General features: G+C 41.9%; 1 protein-coding gene across 10 annotated transcripts in view; it reads right to left on the reverse strand.

The window, feature by feature from the left end:
• ZSWIM6 (zinc finger SWIM-type containing 6) overlaps positions 1-17,220 on the reverse strand; it is a 131,189-nt gene extending 113,969 nt beyond the window's left edge. For 7 of the 10 annotated variants that reach the window (XR_015280130.1, XR_015280128.1, XR_015280132.1 and 4 more), the window contains exon 1: positions 16,350-17,136. Coding sequence is in view for 4 of the 10 variants with exons in the window: in XM_086867107.1 (XP_086723233.1) it covers positions 16,350-16,860 (511 nt within the window). In the remaining 6 variants the exon portion in view is untranslated. Of the gene's footprint in view, positions 1-16,349 lie in introns of all 10 variants that reach the window. The other 3 variants (XM_086867110.1, XM_086867109.1, XM_086867106.1) reach the window with 2 other exon arrangements.
• Positions 17,221-17,244: the final 24 nt, after the last annotated feature.

Consider the following 17,244-nt stretch of genomic DNA (forward strand, 5'->3'; position numbering starts at 1 on the left):
TTTTCCATCTCTTCATTACATGGGAGGGGGAAGAAAAACACAGAAATGAACTGAAACTATCATGAAGCTCAGTAAGAAACACAGTGTGAACCTGTATATTCATCATAATTCATCATTCAATACGTATTTTTCCTTAACTGAGGGATGCTAGTATTTCTAAAACTGACACTCTGCTTTTAACACCTCAATTTACTAAGTGTTCACAATGGTCTAAGTCAAGAACAGACACTCCTATCTAAAAGTAAGTTTCATACATGTGATTTAAATGACCTTTATATTCTGAGGCCTCCCAACAGTAAAGGTTTCAATGATTATGCACAAAACATCTTCTATTTTCTTTATTACCCGGTGCTGCATTGTACTTGGGAAGATAATATTAAAGGACATTTCCCAGACTAATTAATTTTGTGCCTGTTGTTTCTGCCCAAGTACATGAGTTAGAACAGATCCAGTATTTGCATCCTGACCCTGTGACATATTAATTTTGATGGAAGCTTATCAAATCACTGTGCACACTAAGCTTTTCTGGGATGCCATTTCACAGAAATTGCACACTAAAAGTAATTTCATGAATCTCAGTTCCTAGTTTGCACACAAGTTTGTCTTTAAAAATGAATACATTTAGGGAAACTACTACTACACCTACTATCTGCACAGCATAACCACAGAAACTTTAGCCTGAATTCAAACATCACCTAACGTGACAAAATTACACTAACAATTTTAGAAATGGTGGTAGTCTGAAACCAGTAGGAGCCCCTCCTCATATGTGCAAATTTTAAATCCAAGAGTTGTCTTGAACTTCTTTACTAGGTCAAACAATCTTGCATAACTTCACACCTACTGCGGCAACAGAAGAAACTATGCACAAGCACAGCTGATGGCACATTCACCGTTCCATGGAAATTGCCCTGTGGATAGCCACCCAACAGAACTTTAGTCCTTGGCAGGAAGTGGTCAGGTGTCTTTCAGAAAGGTGAAAGATAAAGGTCTGAAGAGAGGAACTTACAGTGAGCAGCTAGCTGAAACACAGCAGCTTCTGGCCATGCACCCACAGGCAGCATTCTCACCTACAGCTGGTGTGAGATTATTTACATAATGCTTCTGGAGGACTTTCGCAAGGATGGCAAGTGCAGAGTCAAGATTCCTGAACCAGTTCCACAAAATTCTGAACTTGCAAGCAAATCTGTACGCAAAGACCTAAATTCATGGGATTTAGTGGTAGACTCTTTTTCAATCAACCCAAGAGCTGTGATGAGAACATCTACTTGGACCTGTTCCATCAAGAAACCTCAATCCAAGTAAGTTTTACACTTAGTAGTATTATAGAGACTCACTCAACTGCAGCACATAAAAATTGCAGATTTATAATCCTGTTTTGCGTTTCCAGTAAAACAAATGCAAAAAAAAGTTTTCCCCAGATTAAAGATAAAATATACCAAATTATGAGTAAAATGAACAAAATACTTTTTCTAGAATTACATTAATTAAAATTACAAACTTGGATTTGTGCAAATATATGTGAAATTAAAGTACAGGAAGTAACTTCAGAATTTCATGAAGATAAAGGATGTCTACAAGCTCTGCTCCTCTCCTCTTCCTTCACCCAGGTCCCTTCTTTATTGGGATTGTGCTGAATATAACTTACCCAAGCTTCAAAATTGAACGCTTTTGTTGTATTTGTCTGTGTTTAAAAATCCTCCTGCATTACCCATGGGGACTGTTCTTTCTTCTATTTGTTAGTTTCACGTGAGCAACAGCACTGTGTATAGCTCAAAAACCTGTTCTGAACAGCCAATTTCCCCTGATTGTACTTGTCTTCAAAATAGCAAAGCAGAAGTAGGAAGAGAGATGGAGGAGTCAAAAACAAGACGACCTTGAAACCACAGCAATTGGTACAAAAACTAAAAGACTGATACACCTGGGTGCTTTCCATTCTCCTAAGCAGACAAGAGCTCAAACTGGTACTTTTTTAACAAACCTGGCTCGCAGAAGTCATAGTCAGCTTCCAAAGTATCACATTAAATATCTCTGAATGGCCTAAAATAAGACATGAAAGAAACTAGACATCCAATTTTATACCATTAGCAGTGGAGCTATAGAGCAGGAAAGACACCAGACTACATAACTTCCCTTTCCTCAAATAAGAAATGTTGTTGGGAGCCTAGACAAGCATGCACAATAAATACCACCTGCAGAGATTTGGAAGAATCTAGACACTTCAGTTAGGGCTGGAGGTTATGCAGGCTCCCTTCTTCCAGGAGACAGCCTAGAGAGGTGAAGAACCCTGCTTAAGCATTTCGTAACTTAAGGACCCTATGTCCTGCTCATAAATGCCTGTAACAGTCTCACAGCCAACAACTGTCTAGTCAGAACTGTAGGAAGCCTCTAGAAGTGAGCAACCCAGATGAATACTTCTTCACTAAGGCAGGCTACTGTTAAAAGTAAGCCAGTAATAAACTTTGATCTCCCACCATGCAGGCAGTTGAGAAAGCCAAAGCACTCTCTCCCAGACAGGCAAGTAACACAAAAATTCTCTTTTTATGGTAAAGGAAGCCATTTCTGCCCTAAAAATGTCCTCATCTGCACTGTGAAGTATGCAACAAGGCTTTCATGCACTTCTCTCCACCAGTTATGGGCAAATGAAGTTCTGCAGTAGTTAATTCCATCTGGAATAGATCACACATTGACTTTGAGTCCTGAAAACAGATCATTTCAGTAAACACACCTCACTTACCAAAGCAGCTCTCTGTCATTTAATTTCCACACTACAGAAGTTATACAAAAGCACCATTCTGCTCAATTACTGTTCTGCTTGGGCAAGCAGTAATGATACCGGAACACCACAAAGCTGTTTCAGACTCTCAGTAAATCCATATCAAAAATACTTATTTTACAAGCAGTAAGGCTTTTTCTCATCTACAAGCCTGGCCTACAAACTCAGCTTGAAATCTCCACACTGTATTTCATCAGTCCTTTCTCAAGCATTATTACCAGTAAAAAAAATAGACCATGTCAGACACCTGAAGTCTCTGCTACACTACTACAATCCCTCAACCTCCAGAGATTCTTGAGTGGCAATAGATCAAGAAGCAAAGAAGAGACTTCTCATTCTTAGTTATGTTGGCTCAGCAGGTCTAGACACACAAAAAGCTGTGAACACTTACTTTGGCAATAGATATGATAAAAATAAACAGGTCAACAGCTATGATGAAAATAAACACAAAACACATGATTTGGACACCAAAAAACAGCATAATAAGAAGAAAAAACACTTCAAAAATCTATGTTATAAGTATGCTGAAGTTCAGCACTGCCACAAAAGAAGAGGAAATGTATGAGCTTGGAAGGCAAAAAATACCTTTTGCAACAGCTATGCAAATATAGACAGATATGAATTTGCACAGTTGGACTAAATGGTTAGTTATTTCTTTCCCCTTTTCTTCTTAAAGTGATCATTTGTCTGGCTTTCTTTTAACCACTGATGAAGTGTGGGAGGGGTACTCACCATTTAGCCAAGGTTTTGTGCCACAAAAAAACCAACCAAACAAAAAAACAACACTGTGGATGAAGTGATATGGAAAATGGCTCACTCATATATGCCTAATTTCAAGCTCAGGAAAGGCCTGTCCTGGTGACTCTGAAACAAACATGCTGCCTTTTGCCATAGGTGAACTCCCAAGCATAGCCGATACCTCCTTTCCCCAGGCAGCACTTAGGGCTTCATGTCCACTTTAGGCCAGTCTAAGTGTGACAGACAGAAAGGAGCCCTGCCATTCTCAGTGCCCCCTCTTGCAATCTTCTCTCCCTTACTCAAGAGTAGCATTTTCTTGGCCAACAAACCAGGTAAAACCCACCAAGCAAGATCTGAATTTGTAAGCAGGCCAGTCATTTGGCTCACCATGCAGCTCCCTGGCACAAGCTGAAAGCCTGAGAACTGCAGTGTTCCTTTGACAGCAGCCTGCATTTAAGCCTGGCTAAAGCAATCACGTAACTTCAGGGTGAATAACATAGCAGTCATCACAATGAAGTTTGCAAATGGCAATCACAGAAAACCTTTCCAAAATACAAGTTTATAAGCACAGCAATGTGCATTTTCTGTTCAGAGTTACACAATGAGGCACAGAGAAGTAAATGAGCCATGGCTCAGCAAATGAGTCAGTTCTTTTATTTACCATACTCATGACAAGTATTTCACCATGGAAAAGAATTATTTTGATAGGCCTGTTTTGTAGTCTGTCCTTGGAGGAGTTCACTGAGTGACAAGAGATTGCAAGCCTGCTAGAACAGGCTCTTGGAGAATTCCCATGCTCACAGCCACACTGTGCTTCTGTGCTTCCGTATCAGCAGCTTTTCTTAGGGCAGCAAGTAACGCATCTCAGACCTAAGAAAAGGAGCAACTGGAAATGTAGTTACAACTTCTTGCAGAGTTTAAGGCCTTTGTCACTTAGAATCTTTGTCAGGCAACCTAAGGTTACCAGCCTTAAAAGAAGACAGATACCAGGCCTGAAGATGTGCCTGAAATCCATATTTACAAAGACAAGAAACTACGGGTCATAGGCTTTGTTCAGCACACCACACTTACACAGGTTTTGCAGGCTGGTACAAGACCCTCCAAACAGCTGACATGTATCTCTCAAGCCAGTGGGGACCCTGTGTTGCTGTACCAGATCAGGGCCTACATGCTGTCACCAGCACACTGTTCAACACCTACAGCACATACTGCACACAAACATTGCAAGAGCCCCCTGCTTGCATATATACCCGTTCCTGACAGAAAGCAGCTGACCAAAGCTGCTTTTACTAGTGCATGAGGAGCTGGTCAATGCAGAGAATATGGTGTGAGGGCAGTGCGCACTGCAGAGAATAAGCCCGTCAAAGGTCTCTCCAGCCTGCATTAAAAATGCTGCTGCTGACTCACATTATTTGTACCCAGTAACTGATGAAGATTAAATTGCAGTCTACTTCTGCAGCAGTCCCACCTCCAGCCCACAGTACAAACACAGCATCCCCACTCTGCTTCTGATACTTCAAACCAGCATCAACTGCAATACAAGTGGATCTTCTCTTGACTTTGTCATATATAAACATCACACACCCCAAACCCCAGGCTCACGAGACTTAGTGCCTTACCAAGGCTGCAGGACATGCTATACCTCCTGGGCTTCTGGAGCAAAGCATAGATATACAAAAGCTCCCATGCCTACCAATCAAGCTACATGTGCCAGGCTAATATACATACCCTCCTTGCACTCTAATGCTACTGATTCTCCCACCTCACTCACCCATTAACTATTGCCTGAGGTGCTTTCATTATATCACTCCACCATCTTGTCCCACATCACCCTCTCGCTCCCACAACAAAGTTATTGAGTACACCAAGGCCCTTGCCTGGAATGTGGCTCTGCCATTGGGCCCTTGCTGGTTCCAGTGCAGTGTATCACACTGGGATGGCTCTCACCATGGTCCCCAGTGGCGATGTCTTCTGGATTCAGGTTCATGTATCTTTCAGCACTTCCCAGAAAAGGTTGATTCCCCTACCAGAACTTTAGACTTCCATAGATTTTTGTGCTTCTCATTTTACTTCCTAAAATCACAGCTTAGTGTCTCATTGCTCAGTCATCTTCCTCTGCTTTCGCAGAGTTTTTTTTAAGTGTTTCTCAACACTTGATCTCTACTTCCTTTTGTTATTCAATGAGGGAGGGGAAGATAGATCTCATAACAGGCAGGATTAACTGAAGCACAAGCCCATGATTCACATGTATTTCCACTCATCCATTCTAACATTTCAGTAACTATCATTTCACACTTTGAGTATCAGAAAGGAGCAACTTTGATCTTACTGACATCTTGCTCTCTTAAGTGTACTCTACATACTAGGAATATTCAGCTTTCTGACAACAGTGGCACCCTTCCTTGTCCTGCTGGGCAGACACAAGTCCTTCCTTTTAAGTACAACAAGACTTTGTATCTCTTCAGTACTGAGATTACAATGCTCACATCTGTCCCACATTTTTGGTCTTTACCACTTATACCGCCTACAAGTGTTTAAGTTTGTCTTCCATATGGCCTCTTATCAGCAGGAAAAACTTCTCTAGTCCTTCTGATCACCACTGCAGCAATTCTGACAGTTGTCTTCCTCTTTCCCCTTCCTACTTTTTTCTGAAGAACTGTTCAATGAAGCTGTGTATCACTCTTCATCAGATTCTTGTCTGCACTCCCCATCCCAGGTCAGGACAATATATAGGTTCTGGGGGAAAAAAAAATCTGTTGTTCACAAGTCTGGATGCCATAAATATTCACTACTGGGGGGAAGGGACCAAAATAAGAAAACAAGCCCTTTTTAAAATATACAATGCTTTAAAACTAAGCCATGTAATATCTGTTCAGGAGAATTAAATTACAATTTATAAACAGCCTATAGTGAAAGAAATTCAGTTAGACTTTACTATTTTATCAATGAAAAATTAATGCTATGAAAAAATCTCTTTCAAACAGCTGTACAAGATGAAGTCACTGGTTTTGTTATACCATCAGTCAGGCTTTCATCCTATCTTAACAGAAATACCTTCTGCTAAAGTAAAATCTGACAAACACCCTTCAAATACACAGGTCACCATTATCTGAAAAACTGAAGCGTTACCTTTTGCATCAGATATCTCTTATTTATAAAACTGAAATTGGAACAAAAGGTTGAAAAAGTGAGAGGACACCCATTTCCTAACTTAAAATTATTTTACAGTATCAAAGGCTATAGAAGAGCTAAGTTACTGTTTGCTAACCTATTTCCCATCTTGAAAGCTGTGTTCCATTTTGTAGGAAAAAGTCTACCAGCTTCCATGCTTTTGATAATGCCCATTAAAAGTAAAGCGTATAGGGATAAGAGTTATTCAGACTACATCCTCCTTAAATATACCTCATCAGGCATCTACTGAGGTCTTCGACCTCTATCTTACCCTAGGAAATATCACTTCCCCACTTCTCTTCTTGGCATCTCATCTATAAAGCATTTTACTCAGCATTTTACCATCTTTCTTCTCATTAAGCATATATTATTCAGTAAGACAAACTCTTGTTTGCTCCTAAACTCCTCTTTGCTCCCTAATACCAAACAGCCACATTTATCATCTAGAAAATTACCTAGAAATCAAACCTGTAAACTACTGCCAGGATACATGACAGATTAAAAACTGATCACTCAAAACTGCCAGTAAAACTAAGTGGTATCCTGCTTCTAAAATTTATACTTATGACTAATAAATTTATTCTCAGCTTCCTTATCCCATCAGACTGTCACAGCATCTGTTACACCATGTCCCAGTCTTAGTCACTGCCTGCCATTCATGCATTAGCACATTGAGCTGAATTCACCTCTACTAATTCATGCATTCATATTTGACCAGGAAAGCTGCATGATTGTGCTCTCACATATCATGGCTTGCAATACAAAAAGATAAAAAACAGCTGTGCATTTTATGCCATCCTCCTGCTGTGGAGGAAGCAAAGTTGAAGTTTTGGCCTTCTGTATAATATAGCTACACTAAATCCAGAAACAGAATATAATATACTTGATACTTTATCCCCAAGACACTAACCATACACAGTTTGCAAGGTTTCAGTTTACGATCTAAATCAGTGGAAGAACTGAGACTCATTTTGCATGTACCACAGCAGCACAGCCAGTTGTCCCAGCTGTCAGTGGTAATAAAGGTATTTCAGAATAAAAGTGTTCCAGTTCTTTTTCTTCTAATATATTACACAATTCATTTAAGCTATTGATTTTTCCCTATTCTTGAACTTTTAAAATCAGCAGACTCTGCAGAATTGTCCTAAAGAAGAACAAATCATGTTTAATCCAGCAAGCATGGTCACTAAGACCAGCTTTGTAAATATGCAAATGAGTGTTTTACTAAGACTATTTTCCATCCTCCCAAAACACTGCATTGTATTCCACCAATAGGAAAGCAGAGTCTGATGGAACTGGTATGGAAGCAACCACCAGCTTACAGTACAGTTCTCCACTCAACTGATTTCCTCACATTTTCCAGAATATCCTAGAAGATTATCTGTAAGTGCATTCATTTGGTAAAGAATTCTTAACACAGATTTTATTTGCTATCCTTTCATAGTCACAGCTGCACATAAGTGATAGAAAGGACCAACAAGATCACACTACCTGTATTTATTTATTTATACTACTGACAAACATACTATCAATCCCATCATCAATCACTGAATATGGACCAGTGCTCCATGCACTTCAGCCTAGTCAAAATATCGAAGTTGAATGTAGAAATAAAAAACTAATAATAAAGCTCAGAAGCCACTTTTGACAAGGGTAAGCTAGAAGCAATGAGTTTAAAAAGTCTGTGTTGCCACTAGGGCTTGCACATATAAAGGAACATTGCTATGCAAAAAGAAGGCAGGTCACTAGCATAAAAGAAGAGTCAAACCCTAAGCATACAGAAACAAATCTGAGAGCCACTGCTGAAGCCTGTAACCCAAAGCTAAGCTTTTAACACAAGCTTAAAAACACTAAATAATTAGAATACATGCAGATTTGATCCTCTACTCTGTTACAGGCTGTATATTTGTCTTACATCCTATAAGTGTTTATCCAATTTTAAATGCCTTGATGGTCTAATGTTTTTTGTTCCATTAGTCAGTGTAAATTAAACATTGTAGACAGCTGCACAATTCCTGCATAGTTCCTGCACTGTCACTGCATTACTACCGGCTGTCAGTAGCCAGCTAGCAGTTAAACTTGGCACACATACAACAAAGTGTCTTATTTCTTCGAAGTCATACAGTTACGCAACAGTTGATTTTTCAGGCCTTTAAAATAATCCTTTGAATGCAATTAACTTTTGTGAAAAAATAAAGAAAAAAGACACAAAAATATGTATTAACATGTAGTTCTGTGAAACATCTTACTATGCCATTTCCCCTGTTATTTTTCCAATGATCCCAAAATGTATTAAAGGTCTGACACCAATTAACAATGAAAGATGACTTATGTAAACAGATGGTTTATTAAATAAATTATGAAAAAAGGTGAATCACCTGAATTTTTTGAACATTAATTCAGTAAATGAGCTTCCTATTCATCTGATCAGCTAGCTCTAGTACAAATTTAAACTTATTGACAGGTTTTACTGCATACTTCCAATTAGCGTCAAACTTTTTCAGCCATTGCCCTTGCATTTCCAAAGCAGAACTTCCAGGTATTTCAAGACTGTCAAATACATTCATTTGTAATGAGAAATGGAGGCTTAGAGTGAAAAAAATAATAAGTAAATAAATAAATAACCTTTAAAGCCACAAATTAAAAAATCACACTCTCCTATTCAAAGCATGTAATGGTATGCATCGCAATTTCTTTAAAATATACTTTAAACACTGCTGAAATCTGCCCTCTTTGACAATTTGGTTTTCACTTTTCAGAGGTGTTTAATAAAGTGTTGGTAAAAATCCTCCTAAACTTAGGAGACTCTTTAGTCTATACTGAATAGTGTCACATCAGAGAAGTCTTTTGTATGCCCACTCAGCTCTTACAGTAGGCCTTTTATCAGTTCTGACTTAACCACAAAAGAATTTTCTACACTGTAGTTACTATTAGAAGGCTCGACTCCTCCAGTCTGTTTGCACACTTGCACAGAATTCAGTCAGAAAACAACTATTTTAAGATAGTGATTTATATCTCAGCTTTTCCAGACTTTCCAGCCCTCCACAGCAGGGCCAAGGCAACAAAGACTGAATGCATGTTGCTGCTTCAGAGGACAGTACGGTAATGTGCCGCAAGGCCATCACATAAATCATGCTAATTGTCATGTAGCTGGAAGGAGAATGCAAACCAGTGTACAGCACCAGCCAACATCGCTAGTGATCCAGGTCACAGAAGGTTATGAAGCCACATCAAGGGTTGCATACATACCCAGCTGAGAACATTTTACATATGTCGTCTTGGACAGTAAACCAAGAGGAAAAACTGGAAGTTCAAGAAGACAGATCTCTCAGAACAAGTGCAGTTGTTGGACAGCACTCAAGTATTCACGTGCTGTCAGGCTGACTGCATTCCAGGCAATCAGAATTCACATTAAATCTGTATCCATGCTGCACATGAAAGCTTTTTAAGATTTCAAATGAGTTCATGTCACAGACAGCATATTCATAAAATAGGATAGCTTTTGTCAGTTAAAATAGTGTGGTCCTTTTTTGATTTGGCTTCTGGGTTTTTTTAAAGATACAGTAAATTCTCCTAGAATTTCTAACCCAGGCAGAAAATAAGCTAAACGGAAAACAAGTTAAGAAATGTCAGCTGCTTTCCTATACTACTGTAACTTTGCATTCATATTTACACTACTACAAAACTTTGCACTTTATCTTGACATCACTAATTACCTAGATAGCAGGTGAAACTTAAATTGAACCCATGAAGACTTATCTTAGAGTGGGCCATCTACTATAGTTCATCCTTCAACACTAAAAACTGCATGTGACAGTTTAGCATATTTTTTCACTTGAATTTTTTAAATTAGAACCTGACCAGAGGCTCAAGTAATGGTTTTATTTTAACAGGGTAATTTATAAAAGCAAATGATACAGCAAAATGCAGCAACTAGCTAATGATTCTTAGGGAAACCAGTTTGTCTGATGTTCTCCATCCCAACAGCCCCAGCCTACCGTCACACACAGATTTTGAGATTTAATCATAGTTCACCTCTGAAAGTTAGCATACAGGGAGAGAGAGCAAATGCAGGCATCAGCTGCTGGCATGACAAATGGCTCAAACTCAAACACTGGTACATACCAAAACATCAGATCATATACAAAGATAGAAAAACTTTCTAAAAGGAATGGAAGCTTTGAAAATGAAAATTGTTTTCTTGGAAGTGAGGAAAGTCTTGAAATTAAGGGGAAAATGGAACATAAGAAACATGAAAATTGACCTAAAACAAACAATGAAAAATTTTGTTACATGAACCAAATACAACACTCCTGTATAAAAGATTTCTTGTTTTCAAAATTGCGACAGTGACTAGCAATTATTTTCCTTAAAAAATTAATTAATTCTAAAGCAGTATTAACATTGTCCAATTACATTTATCCTATTATTCACAATTACATAAGAAGATAGTATACACAAGTTTTATTTTCATATCTTGAAATCACTCTTAAATACTTACATTCTCTTGAAATACAGATTAGCTATTTTTAGAAAGCCTGAATTAAAGGCACAAGATGATTTACAAAGCTTTCCCACCTGCAGTGGTCTTGAAAGATAGGTATTTTACTTCTTTAGCTCAATCTTTTTTTTCAGAGTTTCCAGAGAAATGATTCAAGGTCAAGGGTAGTGTATTAGAGCACACACACAGAAAATAGCTCACATATTCCCCAATTAACACATTGCACTCCAAATTGACCAAGGAAACTGGAATGCATTAGATGTATCCCTTTCAGGAAGAAATATTTAAAAATTAACCTACGAGCTTCTGTTCTGTAACTTGGAAATAGTAGTAATTACTTCTTAAATCAAACTGAAAGTGGAATAGATGAAGGCATTTTCACAAGGTTCTACTAGTCTTGGAACTAAGTCAAAAGAAGTCCAGCAAAAAGACAGACATCTTTTGTTTACACCCGTACCACAATATTGTATTAACATATTCTGGATTACTTGTTTACTCATACATTCCAAACCAAACCCCAACTTAACCTGACTGTGGAAGAACATGATTGTTCTTTCACCATGCCACCACACAAAATTCTCCTCTTCAAATAGGCAGAACTTAACACAACCTTTTCCCCTTGGAAAAAGGTCACTACACATACCAGAACAATTTGGTATCACAGGTCAAGAGAAGTTAATACTAAACACAGTGTCTGCACTGCCACTAATGACAGCCTTAGTTTTGTCATACAACTCAGTATTACTTTCATTAAGTAAATCCTTTTACTAAATACATCTGTCCCACAGGTTTCAAGAACTATTACATATATATTGCACACATCAGTGAGGATCACTGTATCTGCTCAAAGCTGCAGTTTGACTCATAGCACAGTATAACATTTGTGCCACCTTTGCTAATAAAGTACTTGATATGGTTTTATCAACAGGAAAAAAACAGTGTTTCATGTTATACCACTGACAAACAACTGAGTCCCAAAAGAAATTACTTTTGTTTTACTTGCTCTGCAATTTCAGAAACTTTTGGGTTTTTTATTCAGTAAAAATTGCTAGGAAGAATCAAAATTTCACTCAAATCATTGTTCACTAAAAGGATCTGAAATCTGCTGACTATTATATACCTTCCATGAGAATTACATGCAGCCATCAACACCGTCTTCTAAAGCCTTCTCTTGCTCCTGCTGAAAAAAATGGCATCTCCTGGTTTTGAAAGCAAAACAAATCCCCAGTCTTTAACTTAAGAACAAATGAAAGAAACATCAGTGACTTTTACCCACTATTTAACAAAGGAGAAATTTTACTTTGCTTTTATCTAAGAAGTATTTTGGTTACATCCCCCAACCGGGTATCCCTGAGGGGCTTCCAAAACAGGAGCCTGCAACTCCAAGCCAGTGATGCTCTCCAGCTGAACCTCCTTCCACAGACAAGGCATCTTTCTATCTTATAATATTAAAATCATATTCTAGAGCTGTGGCAAATGCCAGTCAATGAATTCTTTATGTTTTCTCTCCCCAAGAATCCCTTCCCTCCAACTTACTCCCTTGCCATTCATACCTAAAAGGCATGACTTCCCACAGTCACAGGGCCTTATGCTGCTATGGGAAGAGCTGTAACTCCTTTAAGAAAGGCCTAGGCCTGTATGAGCAAGCACGGTCTACGGAACAAAGGCAAACCTACCTCAAATTACCAACAGACAGGGATACTGTAGGAATACTTGTATGACATATCAAAAATTTTTCAAGTACTTCTAATGCGGCTGCAGCAGTGAAGCTGAGTTTTACAGCACTACAGCCAAGGCAACCTCTATCTTTCTCCAACCAAGAGTCATACCAGCAGAGGCACAGGGGTTTATTTCTTCTCCTAGAATAGCTGCATTAAGGGCTCTCGCCAGGTCAGCTGTGCTATTGAGGGATCACACCTCTTCCTAACCTTGACAGCCACAGCTGTGACGACAATACAGTACTGTGTGCTAATTCAGGACTAACCTCAGAAACCAAATATACACTTTGCCATCTAAAACTGTCTGCCCGCTCCTGGCATCTTCACAAATTTGGCCAAATGAAACACAGACAATTTCTAATCTTCCTGCCAGATTGTTGTATTTATTCACAAAGTGCTTTCTTGTTTGGACTGTAATTTTTACTAAAAATACTTGCCTTGAAATAAGTTAAATAGATGCATGGTAAAAAAGTTGTTCTGTGCAGTTGGGAGGGTCTGCATTGGGAGCCTGCATTCTCTGATTTTTTAAAAATAAACAAAAAAATATAAACTGTCATGTCCAATTGAAGCATATCAAAAAGATATAAATACATCAATAAATTAGATGCAAATTGAATTCTGAAGCCATCTTCTTTGGAGAAAAATCTTTCAAAATTAACTGATGCTAATTACTATGCTAGGACAGCAAAAATAAACTACAAAATAGGCTAGCAGACAACCTTAGAGCCTGATTACCAAGAACATTACTTGTGTATATCATTAATTCATCATCCTAAATTTATTTTGGATTTTCTTTACAACAAGACAACACACACAAGATTCTGTTGGTAGGCATGAAGCAGGGTCACATGAAGATTTCTAGCAAACCTTAGATACAAGGTTTGTAAAATCTTTCTGCCTAAAACAATTTAACATGATGAAATTGTCAGAATGTTTATTCAGGGCCAGACTGAAAAATTTAAAATGCAAAATTCAGAAGAAAATGGTGCCATTTAGCTACTGCTGAGCTGAAATTTATGCACCTCTCAAATCAAGTCCCACATTCCTGTTTACAGTAACACTTCAGGTTAAAAGTAAGGCTGTTAGAACTGATCTGTAATAAAATGAATTTTGTCCAATAACTGCACTTTTCCATAGTTCAACAGTAAATATTTACAGAGTTTCCATTACTCCTACTGCAAAGAACGTAAGTTCACATTTATATGGTCACTAAACATGCACTTATATAAACTTAATTCTACGTTTCCATCAATGCTACATATTCAGCTGTATTATATGGAACCAATTCCATTCTCTGCACAACATAACTCACTCTAGAGTTGAACTGCCTTTAAGAGTTGCACCTTTCTGCTTCACAAGGAATATCTTGTCAGCAAGACCTGGTCTTAATTAAGCTACCTACCCAAATTACACAAGAACTTTCCTACAGCAGGACCCAGCCTACCCAAGTCCTCCCCAACTCCCTTGTCAAAGGCCTCTGTCAAAACAACTGACATCTTTTATATCACCGGTTTCCACTGCTATTTTTGAACAGAATTTTATAGGAGGCTCACATAAAGGTTGGGGGGGGGGGGGGGGGAAGGGGGACTACCACAAAGCAAACGTGTTGTCACCAGTAGGTACAATATTTGTTTGAAATGGATTTAAGGGTTCCAGAAGAAGCAGTCAACACTTCAATCGTATTTATGCATATTTTCTTTCTTCATATTGACCCTTGCCAACATTACTCAACGCCCTCCCCTTTGAAGACACACAAGTTACTTTTTTTCTTTCACAACTCCTTACTGAGGCCTGTTCCACTGCTGAAAGCAAGCAAAGCAAAGTCCACGCTGGGTGTCTGCCTCCTAGAGAAGACTGCATTTTTTATTTATTGCCCCTTGGCTTTATTTTCACAGTGAATTCCTGGCTTAAATGCAATCAGCCAAGAAACCCTCCCTATGTGCACTCCTGTCATTCCTAATCGTTTGCAAACAGAATCAAGTGCAAGCAAAAAGGAAAAAATCTCAGCATTGCCAACCAAATTAAAAAAGCCCTACTGGTTTTGCCAGTCCTGAGGAACCTCAGACCCTTTGGAATGAGAAAGTGAAAAGATGAAATTTATAAGAAAGTTAATTAGATTTAAGGAACAAAAAAAAAAAAAGAGAGTGAGAAAGAAAGTAAGTCCCCCTAGGCAGAAAAGAAGGACACTGAGCCTAAGAGCAGGGACACATCGTCCCTTTGGGAAAAAAACTGATGGCACATTTGCAAGGTGCCCGGCAAGTCAAACCCGCAGCAGACAGCAACAAGAGGGGGAGCGTGAACGGGGGAATCCCGGCGCCCCACACACATACACACACCGAGCCGCAGCCGTCAACAAAAGGCAAGCAGCAGCGTCTTTTGTCTATCTTGGCTTTTCAGGGGAGGAGGAGGGGAAATGACAGAAAACTGAAAGAAAAAAAAATAGAGAAAAGAAAAACAAAAAAAGAAAAAGACGTAAATAAACATGAAAATGAGAACAAAGTGGCCGGGTCGCACAAAGAGCATCACCACCGGTAGAGGGGACTGTCTGCCGGGGGCGGCTCCTCTTTCATTCAGGGAATGGAAGGGGAGCCGCCCCCGGCAGGCAGCCCCCCAAAAGTGGGGGAATACCAACCTCTGCAGCCCTTTAAACAGTGGCAAGGAGGAGTTAACCAAGGGAGCCCGCAGAGGGTGAAGAACAGCGGCAGCCGGCTGGGCTGGGGGTGAGGAAGAGGAGGGGGGTATTGTTCCAATAGGAGGAAGAGCTTCGTTTTCCCCCCCTCGTCACGAAGCCGCTCATCCTAAAGCAATCCCTCCAGCCATACCACTCCCGGCGGGGCGAATCGCGCCCCCTCCTCCGGCTCGCCGCCGCTGCCCTAGAAATGCCTTTGTTCGCGGATCCCCCCGCACTCCCGCTGCCGGGGTCTCGCACCGCTTTAATGACTTTATTTTGGACGGCGGCGCATCCCGCCCCCACCTCCTTCCCCTGCCGGCCGCCCTTCTGCTGATTCATTTCCACCGGCGGTCCCCCTCGGGATGGGGGGGCGGCATCTCCTCGCTATTGTGGCTCGGGGAAAAGCGATGACCCGGATTACCGGGGGTGGACGCTGGTAGAGGGGCAGAGCCAAACGGGATTACACAGGCTGGATTACCGGGAGCGGGCACGGCGCGGTGCGGGGCTGCGAGTTAAAGGGACAAGCGGGAGTCGTGTCCGTGTCACGGAGGCAGGGAGCCACTGCGCGTCCCGGGCACGAGGGGGAGGAGACCGGCGGAGGAAGTTGCCCGGCCCATGGTACAGCCGGCGAGTGAAAGGCTCGCACGGGCCGGGCCGCCGGCAGGGAGCTGCAGAGGAGAGGGACGGCAAAGGGTGACACGCAGGGGGAGAGCCGCGGTCCCGAGCGGCGGCGGCGGCGGCCTGGCCCGGGAGCGGAACCGACCGGTGACTCACCGACTTGCAGGACGTTATCGACGCAGCCGCCGTCGAGCAGAGCGATGCCCCTGCGGAAGGGCAGCCGGTTCTCGTCGGCGGCAGCGGCGGCGGCGTCCATGGCCCCGCCAGGCGCGGCGGCGCCCCCGGGGCCGGCGGCGGGATCCTCGGCGCCGGTGTTGAACGAGGAGTACATACAGATCTCCCTCTCGCTGCGGGGGAAGGACCAGTAGACGATCCTGCGCTGCACCGGCTCCGGGATCCGTTCGAACCGCTCCTCCACCCGCTGGAAGGGCCACTTCTCCGCCACCTTGCGAGCCGCAATGTCCAGCAGGGACTCAGGGCTCTGGGTCTTGCCGAGCGGTAGCAGCCCCAGGGCGGCGGCGGCAGCTGCAGAGGAGGGTCCGGCGCAGAGCGCGCCGCCGCCAGGCCCGGAGCCGCCCGCCCGCTGCCCCGGCCTGCAGCCCGAGCCATAGCCGGGTCTGCAGCAGAGGCGCTTGGCGGGGTGGGGGAGCTGACCGCGCTCCGCCATGATCGCGCCGCTTCTAAGCCGACAGCGGAAGTGGCTGTACCCTATAAACGGCTCCAGGAAGGCAGCGATCGCCCGCGAGCCCCCGGGGACACGCCCCACTCTGCCCTTATGTGGCGAAGAGGGCGGGGCCGCGGGGCCTTGCCTGCTGCGGGGTGGGCGGGGCCCTATGCAAATCGGCGTCACAAACGTAAATAGAACGGCGGGGGGGGAGGGGGAATAGCGAAGGGGTGGCGCGCGCTCCCCACCTCCGCCTTCCCAGCCTCTTCTCCCGTTGATGTCACGCGCGAAGCCCGGGCGCGCCCCCGCGCGCGTGGTGGGAAAAGGGGGCGTGGCCGGCGGCGCCCCCCGCTCTGCCGCCATATAGGGAATGGAATGCGGGGGCGG

Source organism: Cyanistes caeruleus, chromosome Z (genome assembly GCF_971803275.1).
Source record: "Cyanistes caeruleus chromosome Z, bCyaCae1.hap1.1, whole genome shotgun sequence".
NCBI classification, from domain to species: domain Eukaryota; kingdom Metazoa; phylum Chordata; class Aves; order Passeriformes; family Paridae; genus Cyanistes; species Cyanistes caeruleus.